At 36.8% G+C, this 20141-nt stretch overlaps 1 protein-coding gene across 1 annotated transcript in view; it reads right to left on the bottom strand.

Moving 5' to 3' along the window:
* PLCB1 (phospholipase C beta 1) overlaps window positions 1–20141 on the bottom strand; it is a 697918-nt gene that overhangs the window by 240037 nt on the left and 437740 nt on the right. The window contains exon 4 of the mRNA XM_042931600.1: window positions 2969–3106. Within this exon, the coding sequence (XP_042787534.1) occupies window positions 2969–3106 (138 nt within the window). The remainder of the gene's footprint in view (window positions 1–2968; window positions 3107–20141) is intronic.

Here is a 20141-nt window from a genome sequence, read left to right as displayed (position 1 = left end):
CACACTATAACACAAGGAATGAACTTGTTTCCTTAGCTGGTTTCCTTTGCTGATACCTCCAACTCTGCCACAAGTCATGTAGCTGTGAGTGGAGAACTATTAGAAGTTAATGGTAGAAGAGTAAAAAGGATGGGTGGTGATATTCACTTCCACCCTGTGGTTCCAGGGAGTGGTCAGGGCATCCCAGGGAAGGGGGGGGGTACTGAAGTACAGGAGTTCCTGAGGATAGCAAATGTGGATGTGGCCATTGGTCCTTACGGGAGTAGGAGATTCAGGGAGAAGTATTTGACCCAGAGGGCAAACGTGAAACCACCTATCCCTGGCATTAAAGGGAAGTGCCCCTCTAGGGAGCAGGGAAAGCTGATCCTTAGAGTACAGAGTGGTTGGCAAATCAAACTGCATAACAAAAAGTATGACTGAGATATGCAGGAGACACCATGTTTTTAGTCCAACTGTGGAGAAAAAAAGAAAGACAGTGTTCACCCCACTTTTTTAAAAGAGTCACTTGTCTTAAAGGATAAATAAAAGGTTCAAATTCAGGTAATTTATGTAAGAAAGAAAGCATGCAAATCTGGAATAATATATTTAGGAAAGTTCAAGTCCTACTTCTAATTATTTTTTTAAATTGATCCAAGAGATTTCTCAGAAATCTGTGATATTGCTGTAACTGAGCAACTTCCTTCAAATTTTTTTGCCTTCTCTGTGCACCCCATAAAGAAATAGCTTCCTTCTCCCACCCTCATACCCTCTCCTCCTACTTTATTCTTCTACACAGATCTCCATCTGACCTACAATATGTTTATTTCATAACTGTGATTTATCTGTTTATTTCTCCCAGAATGTTGGCTCTGAGCATTCTAGAATGCTGTATCCATAACACTGGAATTGTGGTTGGCACAGAGAAGGCAACTGACAAGTATGTGTTGAATGAATGGATGAGCCAGAATCTCTTTGTAAATAATTTCTTCTGGAGATATTTGAGTTTCAAAGAAGCTCCGGTTTCTGTCAGACATTCTACATAATGAGAGAGGCTGTCTCCTTTGGTGTTGACACTACACAAAGCATCATGTACAATGGCCTCAGAAATTAAATAAAAGGTGTGATGTTATGAGACAATTCTGACAATTAGAAGGGGGGAAAGTAAATTTTCAGAGTAAAATGGTGTTTGCAAATCTTAACATTCCAGCGAGCAATTTCAGTGGGGAAAAAAAATACCCTAAAGGGAAGGCAAGGGAGGCAAAACATTCTGTAGCCTCATTAATTATACCAGGAACATCAAGTTGCTGCTGGAAAAAATGTCTACAGATGCAGTCCTGATGGAGAATATTACAGTGTTCAGAAATCAAAATCCCTAAAGAAAATTAGTGGGAAGGAATGCACAGAGAGAAGGAAATTGAATATGTTTGAAACCTAACTGCACAAAGGCTTAATACAGTATAAGATATGTAGATTGACTTGTAATATAAAATCTATATTCATTCTTAGTAAAAGCCTCCCTGGAAGTCACTGCCATTTTTTGAATGTTTTTGAGAGTTCATGAATCTCGTGAATTGGTTATTTTTTAAAGTGAATATGGTTGCATTTAAGGAACGATATTTCGAAAATATTTTGCAGGTAGTTAATATTTAATTATCTGTATTCATTCATCCAACCATCCAACCAACCATCCGTCTACATTCTGAGAAATGAAGTATATACAACTCACAGATTACCAGCAGTATACCAGAATAAGATCTCATGGTAGGCAAATTAATGCTGTCATGCAGTGTTTCACAGAACTGAAGTCTCTCCAAATGTCTAAGTTATACTACAGAAGCAAATGGGTGACTTGGTTCTTAAAGAGAGAAAATAGATTAGGTCTGTAACACGGTTTTGGAGAGTAGTTTCTAAAAACCTCAGACTGTTAAAAGTGGTTGGCACTTCATTCATTCCATTATAAGAAATGAAGTCGATGTTTTTGTAAATGTTGGAAATAAGCCTCTACCATAATCACTAAAGAATAGAGGTCAGGCCATTACTTCTGGTGTAGTTCAGGGAACTGGCAGACCACTGAGGGTTAAAAATTTATAAATCACAATGATGACTGGCTTGACAGAACCTCATAGTTGTGGTCCTTGACATAAGAAGTTCTGTAAGAGCACAGATATGACATACAAACTTGAAAGTATTTTTTGACTCATAATCTTAAGTCTTGAAGGAAATGTATGAAGGGTAAGAATCATCACTAGTATCCTATAAACTATAAACATGAAAAAAGAAAGTTCTTTCAATATTTTCATTTTAGCGCTCTTTTCATGGCAACTGGACTATTCGAGAGAAAGCATCAAAGTTGAGTCCAGGGTTCCCAGAAGTTCACAGCTTCCTGTTTGATAGAGCTTGCTTATATTATAGTTGTTTCTGTATGTATCTGAAAGTCCTGCTATGTTAGTGAATTAGCAACTCCTTAATGGAGAGGCCCTTTCTAATTTGCCATTCTAGTGCATAACTGAATAATTGTTATTTATTGGTATTATTTGAAATTTTTATTTTAAAATCGTTTCCTTCCTTAATTGAGCAGCTACTATGTGCATGGTGGTGAGCTAGGTGCTACTCAGCATAAAAGAGGTTAAAAAGGTGCTAAGGATGGTTGGAAAAGAGATGGGGCTGGAAGTGACATGGGATGAGGCTAAGAGAGAATGAGTTGGGATAAGGTGTTTAGGTACAATAGAAAGTTGATTCACCTGTATTTTCTTCTGCAAAGAAATTGTATCAAATGCCTCATTCTTAATGAAAAATCTCCATAATTCTTAGTAGATGCCATTATTTGGAAGTGTTTGAATTACACCTCCACTTGGCAGCTGAATTATTTTTAGATGTAATTTTAACACATGTTAAATATGACAAAAACCCAGTCTTTTGCAGGCATCAGTACAATATCGTAAGGGTTCAGAGTGAGGTGACAAGCATCAGAAGTTTCTATCCACCATACCTTGGCCACTTCTTCTTGGAAAGCCACGAGATTCAAATGGGAGATGTTAACTAAGTCAGGCCCGTACACCACTGTTATCATGCGATGCTCCAAGCGTCCGATGTTCCCCACATCCAAAAGTTCACGTAATTTGGGGTCCTGGATAATAAACGTTGAAAAAAGTTAGTCTATAGCTACAGATTCCAACATGGTAGCATAGTTCCAAAAGTGTTACACCTACAATGTCTTCAAAACAAAACTGCCTTTTATTAGTACTAGAAAATGGTATGATTGAAGTCCCTAAGCCCATGATGGACTAGAGAGGTGAAGTAACTTGCCAAAAGTTTGTGGAAAGAGAATTTCTGACTCAAGACTTATGGTGTTCATGTCATTATATGAAGAGAAATGAATCAGAGAAAGACAAACACTGTATGATATCACTCATGTGCATAATCTAAAAAAAGCAGAATTCATAGAAACAGAGAATAGAGTGGTAGCTACCAGGGGCAAGGGTATGTGGAAAATGGAGAGATTTTGTTTAAAGAGTACAAACTTCCAGATTCAAGATGTAGATGTTTTAAGGACCTAATGTACAGCATGGTGATTATAGGTAATAATATTGCTGGAAAGATGCTAATAGAGTAGATCTCAAGTGTTCTCACCAGAAAAAAAGAATGGAAATTATGTGATATGATGGAGGTGTTTGCTAACTTTATGGTGACAATCGTATTGCAATATATACTTGTACCAAATCATCATGTTGTACATCTTAAGCTTACACAATGTTACCTGGTAATTATATCTCAATAAACCTGAAAAAAGAAAAAGACTTATGGTCCTTGGTCAATGGCTCTTTCTCATACATCATTTAGTAGCAGCATATTTTTATGTGCCATAATTCTCCCTTAATTTCCTCCAATCATCCCATGACTCACATATTGAAATACAAAATCTCATCTCTCCAGTTCATGACACATTAAGACGAAGAAGATGATTCTTATGGAATCAAAACATAATGCTGTCTTGAGTTGAGGCAGAAACATGGCTGAGAATCACAGTTGTGGACCCTCTCCAACACTGAGTTCATTGTAAAGAAATAGGCTGTTAGCAAGATGGTGGCACCTGCCATGAATATGTTCATTTCAATTCTATCCTCAGAATGTACTGGGATTTGGACATAGAGAACTTTTGCTGTCTTTTCAGAGCAAGTTTGATTCTCTGGGACACCGTAAGTGTGGATCCCTTGGCAATCTAGTCATGATGGGAAATGGAGGTTTCTAAAACCTCCTGAATTCAGAGTAAGACCTAAAATAAAACTCATTCATCTTGGCTGAATTTATTTTCGTCTCATATGAGATGAGAGATCCATGCAGAAAATTAATCAAACCAATCACTTAGCAAACTGCAGCCAGCTTCAAAGCAAGGAATAAAATTGTATTCTTATTTATTTAGCAAAATGCTGGACCAACAAGGCCTGGTTATTCTGACCTCCTTTCTAAGGTTTTAATTTATAGCACCCTTACAAAGAAAAAATGGGCTTAAAAAAAAAGAAAGAAAATAAAATCTCTCCAGCTAAATAATTTGATTTGGTGCCATTAATTATGTCTTAAAAGGTATTAAACGTTTCTCCTCTGTTTGGCTGTGTAAAAAGGAACATTTTCAGGTAAGTTATGAAGAGAGAAAAATCCATTTCAAAGATGTGCCTAATATAATTAAAACCTCAACTCCACTAACAAGTTGAGAACTTATCAAGTACATCAGGCCTCCGAGAAAGATCAAATGCTATTACAAGAACATCAGTTTGCATGCCCTAGAAAAGGAGAAAACTAGAATAAGGATCTTATTAAGTAAACAACAGCAAAAAAGGAAATTTTTAGCATTCTGGCATTAATGAAAGATTGAAGGAAAATTGTCAGGAAGAATGGACAGATAGAATGATTCTATCTGTTCTGTGAAATGAATTACATCATGATTTTTGAAAATTTTTATTTATTTTTTTTAATTCAAGTGTAATTAACATACAGTGTTATATTAGTTTTGGGTGCACAATATAATGAAGAAACAATTCTGTACATTTCTCAGTGCTCATCACGATAAATGTATTTTTTGTCTTATTCACCTTTTTCACCCATACCTTGACTACCTCCCCTCTGGCTACCACCAGTTCATTCTCTGGTTTAAGAGTCTGTTTTGTTTGTTTGTTTGTCACTTTTTTTGCTCTGTTCATTTGCATCATAGTTTTTGAAAACTGCTTAGGCAAAGTTAGAAAAGAAAATGATCAGTCCTTTTAATTTTGTGTGTGTGTACTTGGAAGAGAAAGATAATTCTCAGAAACCATCTGAGACTTGTAATTATAAATCACAAGTTTTGAATCAATGAATACAGAGTCTATATGCGATATTGTGATTTATAGGAAAAATAGATTTGGTATTCAGATGATGAAAATATATTTCTCATAAGTATTTTGTCTTAGTCTGAGGGTCCTGGCTCACAGTCCCTAAAACCCAAGCATTTTCTGTTCAGTCTGCACTACTTTACCACTTGATTCTCATGTCCTTTTGCTCATTTATTAAATAGTAACTGATCAAAGAGTGCCACCTCTGAGAACTATAGAGACAAGAAGTGGGGATCAGGATGTTCACCTGAGTTGTCCTTGAGCTATAGGAATGCAAGGCAAGTAGAGAGCACCCAGCAGAGGTGCCAGAATAGAAGATAATTCTGGAAGGGTATGTGGTGACTCATTGTTATGCATCCGGCTCTTGATCTCAGCTCATGTCATGATCACATGGTTTGTGAGATGGAGCCCCACATCAGGCTCCATGCTGACAGCATGGAGCCCGCTTGGTATTCTTTCTTCCCCTCACCTGCTCGTGCTCTCTCTCTCTCTCTCTCTCTCTCAAAATACATCAATTAAAGTTAAAAGAAAACAAACTTGTTAAAAAAAAGAAAATAATTCTGGAAAAGGACAATATTGTTAGGTACAGTCAACAAGAATTTATAAGATGATCCGCTCTTTGTGGTGTCTCTGGAAAAGTTATCTCACTAATGGCTATTAATATATAATTAAAAAAATAATTGACATTTATGTAATTAAAAATGTGGAATAAAGTATTTAGAGGTAATGTCTGGATTTGGGAGGATGAGAAAGGCTAGCAAAATGAAGATGTTATGATTGAATCTGATAAGAAGATATCCGAGAAACCATCCTATAAGTCTCTCTACATCTGAGATGGTTGTACAATAACTAATAAAGAGTATTGAACATGAACTGCAGGCACAGTAATATATGGGAAATATTCCTTCAATATTTAAAATTATGTAATCTGGAAGTAAAGAGAAATTGTTTAAAGTATATATATAATAAGCAAGGTTCTTACTAATGTCTTTTTGGTGATGGAGTATACCAATTTTTAAACTATATTTTACTGTGTTTGCTACCATTAATAATTTTATTTGTTTTTACAACTATGTCTTTCCTTTATCAGCATCAAACTTGGGTTATGTTAGAATCCTCTCCCTTAAGAAATGACTTTAGGGGCGCCTGGGTGGCTCAGTCGGTTAAGCGGCCGACTTCGGCTCAGGTCATGATCTCGTACTCCGTGAGTTCGAGCCCCCATCGGGCTCTGTGCTGACAGCTCAGAGCCTGGAGCCTGTTTCAGATTCTGTGTCTCCCTCTCTCTGACCCTCCCCCGTTCATGCTCTGTCTCTCTCTGTCTCAAAAATAAATAAATGTTAAAAAAAAAAATTAAAAAATTAAAAAAAAAAAAGACATGACCTTACTTTTCTTTTTACCTATACTCTGAGTTTTCTCAATTTGAACACAATATCCCAAGCTCATATGGTAGCTTCAAACCTCGGTTTCATTATTGAGCATGTTGACATCTGAGGGATATACTGAATAAGATATTTGTCCTTTCAAGTACCAAAAATTGCCCTCAGCTGTTTACAGCAGAAGAGACTCTCAGAGAATTATCTGGAAGGGGGATTTATCTGGAAGGATAAACAGCAAAGTGCCATTTGGAAAACTGTACAGGTAGAAAGAGTTTAATGGAAATAGATGTCCAAAAAACGGCTGCTTCTGGGGTACATCAGTCTCAGGTCTGGGAACATGAGTGGCTGCATTTCAAAAACAAATGAATAAAATTAAAACAGGAATAATAAATGCCTAGATACAATTTCCATGAAAAACACCCCCTTGTAAAAACCTATCCTACAAAGGATTTTATGCCTGAGGTTTTTCTTATTGATTGAACCTCCTGACCAGTTTTCAGAGAAGTACTTAGCTACTCAGATTACTACCAGACTCAAACATATTTCTGGACCCCTGCAGTTGATACACATTACTTGAAATTTTTATAAAGAAAGCAAGCTATCTTTACAATTCTGTAAACCAGTTCATGGTCTCTGTTGAAGCATACTAAAGAATATAGCTCACAAAAAAATAGGAGGAGCGATGAACTTGGAATTTCATATTTTCACTAAGTTGACACTCAAGGACTGCTTTCTGAAGAGAATATCCTAGATATGTCTCCACAGTTCGAATTAACCAGAACAGCTAAGAATCCTGGCAGCTATAATTTAACTGCACTGTGAAAGGTAAGTCTTAGATCACTTCCATTTCCCTAAGAGTTACAAAATGGAGACTGTCTCACTGAATAAGTTCACTTTCTTTCAATCGTTAAGATTCATGATTAAATTACTTCATGTCTGTCGCAAAGAAAGTTACTCAACTTAATAATTCTCCTTCCAGGTAATAGACCACTGAAGAAAGTAAAGGCCATTCTATATCTGAGACACAAGGACTCCATTACAGCACATGTTAGTGTAATTATATCTTTAAAATTTTTAAAATTAATGGAAGGGATAAACACCAGCCACAGGATGATTTTTCAAAGAGGTAAATGCCAGTTTCAACTTTCATTCCTTAATATGACTTTTAAAGAAAAGCTGTCTTATTTGTATCTTTGATATCTACAAAATAAAATATCTTTTAAAGACCTGTACATTTCATTTTTGACACCAGAAACATTTTGGTACTGAAAATATACCTTACTCACCCCCATGAACTAGATCTTTATTGGATTTTAAGTTTATGGAGTAATTTGTATATTAGGTTAATTTTATTCTCGGTACTTAATGCAACATTTTCAACCTGAATTGCAGTTATATGGATATAACTGTAATCCATCATTTATGTAAATGATCAGGGAAAAATCTTTCCCTTAACACTCAATACAATAGTCAAAAATAAACATGACATATTCCTTGTTATACTCAAGTGACCTTAGTACAACCAAGCTTTGTAGGTATAAAGCTACCTCTTCTTTGAAAGCAGAGCAAACTCTTTTTTGTTCAAATTTTGTTGTAAAAGAAAGATATTAACTTATATCCAGGATGGTTCTTCATCGAGTTCCTGAATTTAACATTTGCCTCTCAAAAAAAAAAAAAAAAAGACTAACAAGTTCCCTTGGAATCAATACTTATCGTCACACCTTTCATTTTAAAAGTTTCTCTCTCCTAGATATTTGCAAATGACATATCCGATAAAGGGCTAGTATGCAAAATGTATAAAGAACTTATAAAACTCAACATCCCCAAAATGAATAATCCAATTAAAAATGGGCTGAAGACATGAATAGACATTTTTCCAAATAAGACATACAGATGGCCAACAGATATGTGAAAAGATGCTCAATATCACTCATCATCAGGGAAATGCAAATCAAAATTACAATGAGATATCACCTCACAACTGTCAGAATGGCTAAAGTCAACAACAAAAGGAACAACAGGTGTTGGTGAGGATGTGGAGAAAGGGGAATCCTTTTGCACTGCCAGTAGGATGCAAACTGGTGCAGTCACTCTGAGAAACAGTATGGAGTTTCCTCAAAAAGTTAAGAATAGAACTACTCTATGATCTGGCAATCGCACTACTTGGTATTTATCCAAAGAATAAGAAAATACTAATTCAAAGGGATACACTCACCCCAATGTTTATAGTAGTATTATCTACAACAGCCAAAGTATGGAAACAGCCACTTGGCTGAAATGTCACTCAGCCATAGAAGAAGAATGAAATTTTGCCGTTTGCAACGACATGGATGGAGCTAGAAACTATAATGCTAAGTGAAATAAGTCAGTCAGAAAAAGACAAATAGCATATGATTTCACTCATTTGTGAATTTAAGAAATAATACAAGAAAAAGGAGAAAAAAAGAGAGGCAAATTAAGAAATAGGCATTGAACTAAATAAAACTGATGGTTGCCAGAAGGGAGGGAGTAGGGGGATGAACTAAACAGGTGATGGGGATTAAGGAGGACAGTTGTGATGAGCACCCTATGATGTACGGAAGTGTTGAATCACTATATTGTAAACCTGAAACTACTATTACATTGTGTGTTAACTAAATGGATTTTAAATAAAAAACTTAAAAAAATAAAATAAAAGTTTCTCCCTCCTTTTAATGAACGTGATGAGGAATGTCATGCTCATTAGGATGTAGCTCAGGCAGCTGACACAGCCAGCAAGACTTTTTAGATAAAACACTACCCACTTGCATGGACAACTCTGAAATACAGTGCTGTGAACATTCTCCTATGCAGGAGGAAGACTTGGAAGATGTGGTTTATGCTTTTCTTCCTGCAAGTGAAAGATGAGGGGGGCTTGAATGTTTTTCAGCTATTCCTTTAGATGGAGGGAGCAAGAGGAGAGCAGACGTATTATGACAAAGAAAAGTGACTATGGGCAAATACTAGAAAGAAAAAAGAGCAGGTAGAATACTGTCCTTCATATTTCACAGCGGTATTATCATAACAAGATCATTTACGTTTGTTTTGGACAGAGTAGTGATGAATGTATAAAGACATTCTCCACTCCACTCATGGGGAGCCTCAGTGTACAAGTGAATCTACTAATGGAAAAAGAATATAGTTGGCTTGCCTAGGCACCTCCATCCAAAATAAAATAGCTTGAAGATGCCAGGCATGAATTGCGCTAAAATTAACATGCTTTTCAAATCTAAAAAGAAAAAAATAGTTTGGAAAAATGTAAAGGCAACCATCCTGTAAAATATTCCCCTTGAATATGGACATATCCATGCAGCTAAAAATTTGGTCATCCTTGGGAATAGCCACAGAGAAAACAAAAATAAAATTCAAGGAGAATGTCCAAATAGCATTCTAGTGACGAATTAAAAAATTTAACTGTTTGATGTTTTTCTCCTTTCCTTACAAGCTCAGAGTGTAGTTTCCTGTATTTTCAAAAGCTAGAAGGAAAAGAAAGAGAAAGAGGATGCTGGAGGCATTTCAGGTGGCTGACACTCAGAAGTAGCAGAAAAAAGGAATTAAAATGAAATGCCTGGATTCCTGGGAACAAGTGAGTTAGTCCCAGAATGTGGAGATGTTCAATGGACATTATCCAAAGCTGGACCAATGTGTCTGTTTTGAGAAGTTGCATTATCTGAGCTGGGTTGGATCATAGAATGTTTGGCTTGGATAACAGAATGTTTGTCTAATAGACAAACTTGGCTTGGCTAATACAATGTTCATCTTGATGCTCCAGAAGCAGACCTGAGTCAAAGATCTGGGGGCAAGTAGGTTAATTTGGAGGTAATAACAAGAAAGGCCATGAGGAAGTGGGAAAGTAAGACAGGAACAGAGAAAGCCAATGAATGATGTGTTAATGACAGGTTTTACCACTTTGAACAACTGAGGCTCAATTCATCCAGGGTCACTCCAAGGGACCGTGAAGAACACACCTGAGAATGTTCCCCAAGGAGCCTGGAAACCAGAGCATTGATCTGTTCAATCTCATCTATCATTGGTGGGGGGTCTCTCCTGGGGGGCTCTCTTGCATTATGGCCAGAAATTCCGCATCCTCAGGACTATATGGGAACCCTGCAGGCCACCCCATGGGCCAGTGGAGTACAAATGCCCTGAAAATGTCCATTACAGTGTTGAAGTAATGACTAAGAAATAAGAAAATGTTACCCTGATACTGATGAATCTCCATGTATTCTATGGGATCTACTTTTGAAGAAATTTCCGCAGGGCAAATAGATAAATTCTTATCTATTCAATTCTCTAATAAAAATAATACATGTAATGACAATAGGTTTTTAAAATTAGTAACTTAGTTATGTGTCAAGCAGCTCTCTCACTGTTGTATATTGCCCCCTTTGTTTCATCAACAAATTAACACTGAGAAGTAACTATGTTGTTGTTGTTGTTTTTTCCCCTCAATTTGCAAATGAGAATTCTGAGGTTTAGAGGAGTAATTTGCCCAGTTTTATAAAATAGGGGGAAGGGAGATTTGACTCCAAGTATATCTGATTGTAAAGTCTAAGCTGCCTCCATATCATATTGTGCTAAAGGGGGTAGCCAATTGGATGGGGTTTCTATAAAAATAGTGCAAATAGTTCAACTAGCAGAAAAAACTTAAATTTAAATGAATCAGCTTCTATTCAAATCATCTCCTGTAGTGATATTTTAGACAGCTCGTAAAAATACAAAATAAACCAAATGTGAAATTAAAATAGGAAAGAAACAGGGTCTAATGACACCACTTGTCTTCCTGGGGAAGAGTGGAAGCTGAACGGCCAGATTTAATCATCATTTGTACCATCATCCTTACTGAAAGTAAAAGTGCATGAAATACATAGCAGGTTTTTTTTTTTTTTTTAAGTCACTGGGAAAAAGTAGTTAGCTTCTGCCTCCAGATCTAGTCAGTATTTGTCAAACTTCAAAATTCTAAAGTATAGAGAGCTTGTCACTCATGTTTCAAACTATCCCCCAGCTTTCTCTGACACATGCAAGCATTGAACCACTACGAAATTCATAGGTGCAGCCACTCTCACTCCGGTACATAAAGGTCCATAAGCCCCTGTGGGTTGTGCTGTGTGCAAACCAGGCACTTGGACGTCATTGTTTCCTTCTTATTTAACCCTCTCACTGAGATGGTGAAATGCGTTTCCTTTTCCTTCAACTTTTGGGGAGGGAGTTGGTGCTTCTAAATAAGTCTTAATATCGCTGTGCCCAAATTTGGGAAGAATAAAGAGGCTTCTTTGTTGAAAGAATGCAGGTATATTTACTAAGTTCTCCCTGGTCTGTGCATCCTTTATAGGTGAGATTTTTTTTCTTCCTATTTTGTTGTGATGTCTACTTCCTCACATGGTATTTGATATATGGTACCCCCTAGATGGTACCGAAGGGGCTTCTGGAAGTTAAAATCAAGTATATCAGAAAAGAAGGCCCAATAATTCCTTAATAAGGACAAATACAAACAACATTCCCTTTGCAGTTTCTGGAAAATCCAAGTATACCCATCCTAAAGACTTTTGGCACTTGGAAGGAGACTGTAGAAATTTTGTCCTACCTGTCTGGAGTTTTGGTTCCACCAATTAAAAGGAATGAGACCTCGTTAGGTTTCCTTAAACTTTCTATGCCTCAGTTACTTCATCGGTGGGATAAGGATACTAATGGTGTCCTCTTAAAAAGTTTGTTATGGGAGGGGCACCTGGGTGACTCAGTTGGCTGAACGTCCAACTTGGGCTCAGGTCATGAGCTCAGGTTTGTTGGTTTGAGCCCCACGTTGGTTCCGTGCTCACAGCTCAAAGCCTGGAACCTACTTTGGATTGTGTGTCGCCCTCTCTCTCTGCCCCTCCCCTGCTCGTACTGTCTGTCTCTTTCTTTCAAAAATAAATAATAAACATGAAAAAAATTTTAAAGTTTGTTATGGGAACAAATGATTAATTATAAGTTAAGTGCTCTGGGCAACACATAACAAGCTGTGATTACTTGAAAAAATATACTAATAGCTCGAAAATGAAAGACAATTTGGGGGTATCTACTGAATAATTTAATCTCTTATAGGCACCAGAACATCTTGCTGTATATATTTATAAATATTTGCTTACTTTATGACTTATCAAGCAAGACATACATTTGTATTTACATTTATACGTTTATGGCTTGTGTATATTTGGTTGACTTATTTAAAAAAGTATTGTAATTTTTCATTTTTTCATTTTTTATATTTTTATTATTTATTTATTTTTTTAATGTTTATTTATTTTTGAGACAGAGGGAGACAGAGCGTGAGTGGGGAGGGGCAGAGAGAGAGGGAGACACAGAATCTGAAACAGGCTCCAGGCTCTGAGCTGTCAGCACAGAGCCCGACGCGGGGCTCGAACTCACGGACCATGAGATCATGACCTGAGCCGAAGTTGGACGCTTAACCGACTGAGCCACCCAGGCACCCCAATTTTTCATTTTTTTAAATTTACTCTCCCATGGGAAGCATAATTTAAAGAGTGCTAAAAAACAGGTCATTTCTAGAACTTTATGTGTCCGGCTCCTACATTTAACTAGCTTTGAAAATTAAGCAACTTGGTTTTTTCAGAGCTTCAGATTGGTTTCCACACAATATGGGTGATAGTAATGTCTGCTCACCTTAAAGCATTAGTGTGGTGACCCAAACAAAATCTGCAAACCGTAGTATAACACATAGACAGAAAAACTCATATATATTGTGATCACTGACATAATTAAGTACGACGTGAAAAATTATTAGCTCTGTAGCTTTTTCTTATTTACAATTATAAAGGGTTGTAGAGGTTTATTTTTTTTTTAATTTTTTTTTTTAACGTTTATTTATTTTTGAGACAGAGAGAGGCAGAGCATGAACGGGGGAGGGTCAGAGAGAGAGGGAGACACAGAATCGGAAGCAGGCTCCAGGCTCTGGGCCATCATCAACCCAGAGCCCGACACGGGGCTCGAACTCACAGACCGTTAGATCGTGACCTGAGCTGAAGTCGGACGCTTAACCGACTGAGCCACCCAGGCGCCCCTTGTAGAGGTTTAAAGTACAGAAATTTTCCTTTCAATTTTCTGTAAATAACTGCAGGAGTTTGAAGTAAATGGATAATTTATCTATAACTGTCTAAATACACATGTGAATACGTATTTTCTTTTCTTTTTTAATTTAATGTTTACTTTTGAGAGAGAGAGAGAGAGAGCACGAGTGGCGGAGGGGCAGAGAGAGAAGGGGACACACAATCTGGAGGGGAGAGAGGGAGGGGGACACAGAATCTGAAGCAGGTTCCAGGCTTTGAGCTGTCAGTACAGAGCCCAATGCAGGGCTTGAACTCTTGGACCGCGAGATCGTGACCTGAGCAGAAGTCAGATGCTTGACTGAGCCACCAAGGCACCCCAATGAGTATGTATTTTCTAAAGCTGCTAAAAATATTCAAGATAAAATATTATTTGACTTTCAGATTGATCTCCTTGTTTTATTTACATCTCTTTTCCATTACTCTAGATAAATGAGTTAACTATATTCCATAATGCACACAGATCAATAATGTAATTATTCCTTCAGAAACACAAGGATACAAAGCTCTTTACAATTCAGAGTCTGGAGGTGGTCTCATGTGTACTTTATAAGAAAAAACTAGTAGCATCTAAATAAACAAATAAGCCCTGTCTTAAACATGCCTTTTCATGTGTTGCTTCTCTTTGAAAGTAAGAAAACATCTTCAGTATGCTTTACTATTCATGTATCAAAATAATCCAACATTATATATGAAGATCAAAATTGTCAACTTTCAATGAGAAAAAATTATCTTGAAAGTTATACAAATGTCATCTATTTCATTATAATTAGGCAGGTTAACTAGATCTCCATGCTGTTAACACCATCACTGAAATTCTCAGTACAATTCTAAATAAGAATGAAAATGGAATTCAAGGAGTTTGAAGTACTCTTAATTTGATAAAAGCTGTGCAAAAATGAGTAAGTATTCGCAGGACATTATTAGCCTTTTCTTTGCATTTTTACTTGTTGACCTACACTAATTTAATTCTTAAGCAATTGTTTTTACCATTGTTCTCAAATATCACTTTCCATCTTTTCAGCTTTTTCCCCCCTTCTCACTCTTCTCAGCCATCTTTTGTCTTCCTTATCAAAGTTTTCCATAGGGGATTTAGTAAATCCTTTACAACCTGGCAAGTCAAATGATTTTACATCACCCCAAGAAGACAGCATTTAATGCATGAAGTGTTTCAGGTTGAATTGTAATGTCACCCAGTTTCCTATCAAGAGAACTCAAGTCATGCTATTATCACGGACTAATTCGAATTATTCCACTTCTTGAGTACTCTAATTAATTCATTCAAATATTAGCTTTATGATCAAAACAAACACTGTCCTAGGTACTCAAGAAACAGAGCAGTGTATGAAGTGGGAATGAGAGGATTCATACCTTTTCCTTTTTCTTTAGTGGTTCCTCCTCAATACTTTTCTTGTGAAATATAGTTTAGAAGATATTGGAGATTGGTTCACAGTTTCATTTCTATCTAGAGAATTCCTAACATTGCTGGGTAATTTCAACAATTAAGCACAAAAAAAAATAGATTGCATTGAACCATGAATAGGTTGCTTCTCATGGTTTACTGGTACATATTTAAGGCTTTCAAAGGAAAAAAAAGAATCAACAAAACCCCAAAACACAAGCAAACAAATAACAAGAACAAAAACCTTCACAGCCCTGAATTGTAGCATTTACTAATTTTCATGGTGTAAATACTTCCCACAGCCAACTTCAAGCTACTCCAATTCCGTCACTGAATTGGGAAGTGGAAGGAGATGTACTGTAGCATGCTATTATGTAGTATTTCACTCTACAGATATAAGAGGTATAAATATCCTTAGGATCACAGATGGTGGTAAAATATAGCAAAATAATTAGAAAATGATGAGTTCTCGGGGCGCCTGGGTGGCTCAGTCGGTTGGGCGTCCGACTTCGGCTCAGGTCACGATCTCATGGTCCATGAGTTCGAGCCCCGCGTCGGGCTCTGGGCTGATGGCTCAGAGCCTGACCCTGCTTCTGGTTCTGTGTCTCCCTCTCTCTCTGCCCCTCCCCCGTTCATGCTCTGTCTCTCTCTGTCTCAAAAATAAATAAACATTAAAAAAAAAAAAAGAAAATGAGTTCTGAATACTTATTACCTTTGTTTCTAAATACAATTTTAGTTGTAAATTTATGTTATTTGATGTATAATAGTGATTGTGTTTAAAAACCAGTAGCAGGGCACTTGGGTTGCTTAGTCAGTTGAGTGTCTGACTTCCGTTCAGGGCATGACCTCATGATTTGTGGGCTCCAGCCCTGCGCTGGGTTTTGCCCTGACAGCGTGGAGGCTACTTCAGATTCTCTGTCTCCCTCTCTTTCTGCCCCTCTCCTGCTCATGCTCTCTCTCTTTTTCTCTCAAAAATGAATAAACATTTTTAAAAAATTAAAAAAATAAAAATAAAAACCAGTAGCATATTTACCAAATATTTAACAATTGGTTATCATGACCTGGTATGAGCTGGCTTCTGCACCTCACTGGTCGTGTCCAGATGTGGTCTGTAAAAGCTGAAACTTAGGAGAGAGACAGCTATGATGCTGCGAAAAAGGGAATGGTGTCAATTTGAACAGCATGGCCCCAAATCTCTGTAAGCATCAATTTTTCCATTTTTATGTACCTTCTGATTTTCTTCTTCTTGGCAGAAAATTGCTTCCCAATTGCCTTATTGTCACAGATCTCTCTACTCAGGCCTATTCAGAGATATGTAAAAGGCCCCCACTCTGAGTACTCCAAGAATGGTTCTGTGGGCAGATCTCAGCTTCCTGGGCTCTGTAACAATAGAGTTGGGTCCTGGACTATCACCTTCATATATGATATAGTCCAACTCAAGAGGAAATGTAATAAGGGCATTTCACTCCAAAGTATAATGACTTGCATGGCTTTCTCCTCAGTAGAGAATCTGTTTCTCTAGGGGCACTCTGCAATTGACTGATGTTCCAAAGGCTCCTTTGGAGAAGATCATTTAGAGTTTTTCTAGTGTGTGGGCCATCTGCCTCATGCTCTTTATCGAGTGAACAAATGTTTATTAAGCACCTACTATTTACCTGGCATTGTGATAGTTGATGGAGCTACACTGGTAAACAAAATGGATATGATAAACCCTCACGGTGCTTACAATTTGGTGAGGAAACAAAACATTAATCAAATAGTCTGTAAATAAATGTAAGAGAGCTTAACGGGAGAGCCTAATATAATTAATGGAATAAGGAATAATGGAATACTTCCTTAAAGAATTATTAGATGAATTGAAATTTGAAACATGGGAGAGAGAGTCTTAACTATATGAAGGAGGGGTAGTGAAGAAACACTACAGGCAGAGGACTAGCATAAGCAAATGCCCTGTGGTAGGAGAAAGAGCAGCAAAGTTCAAAGCTAGTAAGAGAGCCTGGGTGAAATGAATTTGAGAGATACATAGGGGACCACACTATACTAAGAAATATGGTCTTTCCTTGTTAAGGAGTTTTAAGCCCTTGAGCAAGGAAGAGGAATGGTTTCAAGCAGAGGAAGGACTAGACGTGATTTGCTAGAAGTGGACAAAGATTGGAAGGGAGGCACCTGGCAGCATTTCAGGAGGGAAGGGCTGGTAGCATGTTGGTGCAACTGGACAGAGCTGAAGAGGTAAAATTAGCTTGAAGTGTTGTTGGACCGTGTCCTGGGATTGAAGAGATGCCGGTATCAGCGATGACTCCCAAATTCTGAACAACTGAGACAATGGTGTCTCTTTCAGGAGAGACAGTGATGCCTGAAGGAAGAACAAGTTTAGAGGGAGTAGATGGAATGATAATGAGTTTGGTTTTTAATCCACTAAATCTGAGGTACCTTCAAGGCTATTCCTATTTGTTGATCATAAATCTGATTGCAAAGGTCTTATCTACCAGGGGAATGGCTAGAGAAAACAAAGTCCCTGGTTTCAGTTTTATTCTGGATAGGATGCTAAATACAGCGCGCACACACACACACACACACACACACACACAAACAAAAAAACCCAAAAAACCCTGCCCAGAAAGATGTCAAGTAGATTTGTTACCCTTTCTCCTCTTCCATGCATTTTGGGCCATTGTTCTTTAATCCCTCAAATATTTTTCCTTTTATTCCCATGTTAAAGTCATTTTATATTTATCAAAATGTAGCCCAAGGAAGCCAAATGAAGCATGTACATTTAAAGAACAATTTTTGAAGGGGCTTAATGAGAAGTGACACATTTTGGATGTGTCATGGAAGTCTCCACAGAGACAGATATTAACAAAGATTTCTGTGTATTGTTATACTCAGTAGTGGAAGGGGACACTTGAGTTATATGGGTACTTTATGAAAGCATTGATTTCTAAGGCTATTCTCTTTTATGAGGGTGGTTTTAAATAGTGATTTAGAACAAAAAAAGCATCTTCAAATTGTGATATATGAGAGGTTTCTCTACATAGTGCTTCGTAAAAGTATGAGTCACTGCTTTCCTTGTGAATTTGATTTCCCCAAATACAAGCAATTTGCAAAATTCTTCAATATTTTAGTAGTATTTTCAGGCCAACGTGTAAAACAAAAATCATTTGAGTACACAGAATGGAATAGTATATAAAGCTTTTAAAACTGATATTTATGAGGAATTTTAAAGAATAAGGTACAATACTTATGGTATAATATTAGCTGTAAAAGCAACACTAAACCCTTGTACATGTGGTGTTATTTCTGTGAAATCATAGGTAGAGAGAGCAAAGACTTCAAGGAAATACAACAAAATTAGCAGTGCTTATTTCTTTTTTTTTAATGTTTATTTTTGAGAGAGAGAGAGAGAGAGTGGGGAGGGGCAGAGAGTGAGGGAGGCACAGAATCAGAAACAGATTCCAGGCTCTGAGCTGTAAGCCTAGAGCCCAACAGGGGGCTTGAACTCATGAGCTATGAAATCATGGCCTGAGCTGAAGTCAGGATACTTAACCAACTAGGCCATCCAGGTGCCCCTAGCAGTGCTTATTTCTATGTGGTAGATGATCGGTGGTATTTTTTTTTCAGATGAAAGAAACTTCTGAATATGAATATATTGCATACTCTAAATTCAAGTAATTTAGAAAAGTATAATGAAATGAAATTAAACCTGAATTCTACCAGCCAGAAGCAACCACTGAAAACATGTTGGAGAACATTTTTCGAGACCAGCATTGTCTAATAGAACTTTCTATGGAAATGGACCTGGTCTATATCTGTGCTGTTCAGTGTGATAGCCATTAGCCACATGTGTCTACTGAATACTTGAAATGTGGCTAGTGCAACTGAGGAACTGAAATTTTAATCTAATTGAATTTAAATTTAAATAGCCACCTGAAGCCAGTGGCTAGTAAGTTCTAAACATTTCTAGTGTTTACTGTAGTTCTAAGTATTTCCCTACATAGACACACACACACACACACACACACACACACACACACACACACACACGACTTTATATAAATAGGCTCAAACCACATATAGTTTGATGAAATGTCTATAAACACAGGCATATATTGCTTTTAATTGATTCTGCAGTATTCCATTGTAGGAATTTATTTAATATATCGTTAGATAATATATTTAACACCTCTCTTATCATTGCACAGGTTTTACAATTACAAGCAATGCTTCAATGAACATCTTTGTGAATAAATTACCATGTACTTTCACGTCTCCTTGGGGTAAATTCCCAGGTTTGGAACTTCAAGGTCAAAGGCAACTTGAAGTACCTATTGCGAGAGGCTCACTAAAGAGGCTTCACTAGTTTATGGCCCACAAATAGCACATAAGGTCCCAAACATGGGTTATTGGCCATTTTTTCATCTTTGGTAGGCTGTTAAAAATAATATCTTATTATTTTTATTTGTGTTTTAAAAATTACTAGTGATGGTAAGCATGTCTTCTTGTTTATCGGCATTGACATGTCTTTTACAGTATGAACTGTTCATCCTCTTATTCTATTAGGATATTTCTCTTACTCTTATTGATTTATAAAAACACTTTGTTTTTACTGACTAGCAAATATCTTGCAATATTTTCTCCAAAGGTATCATTTTACTTAATGTTTGTCATCATGTATTTTTCCTCTAAGAAAATTTAAAATTTTTTGATATTCAAGTCTATCAATATTTTAAATTATCTTTTTAATTTATTGTTATGTGTGGAAAGGTCTTCCTTATCTTGGCATTATAAAAATATTCCATTTATAAGAATGTATTTTCTCTTCACTTTTTACCTACTTTGCAAATGGTTAGGTATAAAGACTATGTACTCTTAATACATTATTGTATTATTGTGAAAAGTATAAAAA

The sequence above is a fragment of the Panthera leo genome, chromosome A3, assembly GCF_018350215.1.
Source record: "Panthera leo isolate Ple1 chromosome A3, P.leo_Ple1_pat1.1, whole genome shotgun sequence".
Taxonomy (NCBI): Eukaryota; Metazoa; Chordata; class Mammalia; order Carnivora; family Felidae; genus Panthera; species Panthera leo.
Note: the sequence above shows the minus strand (reverse complement) of the source record. Positions and strands in the feature narration are given on the sequence as shown.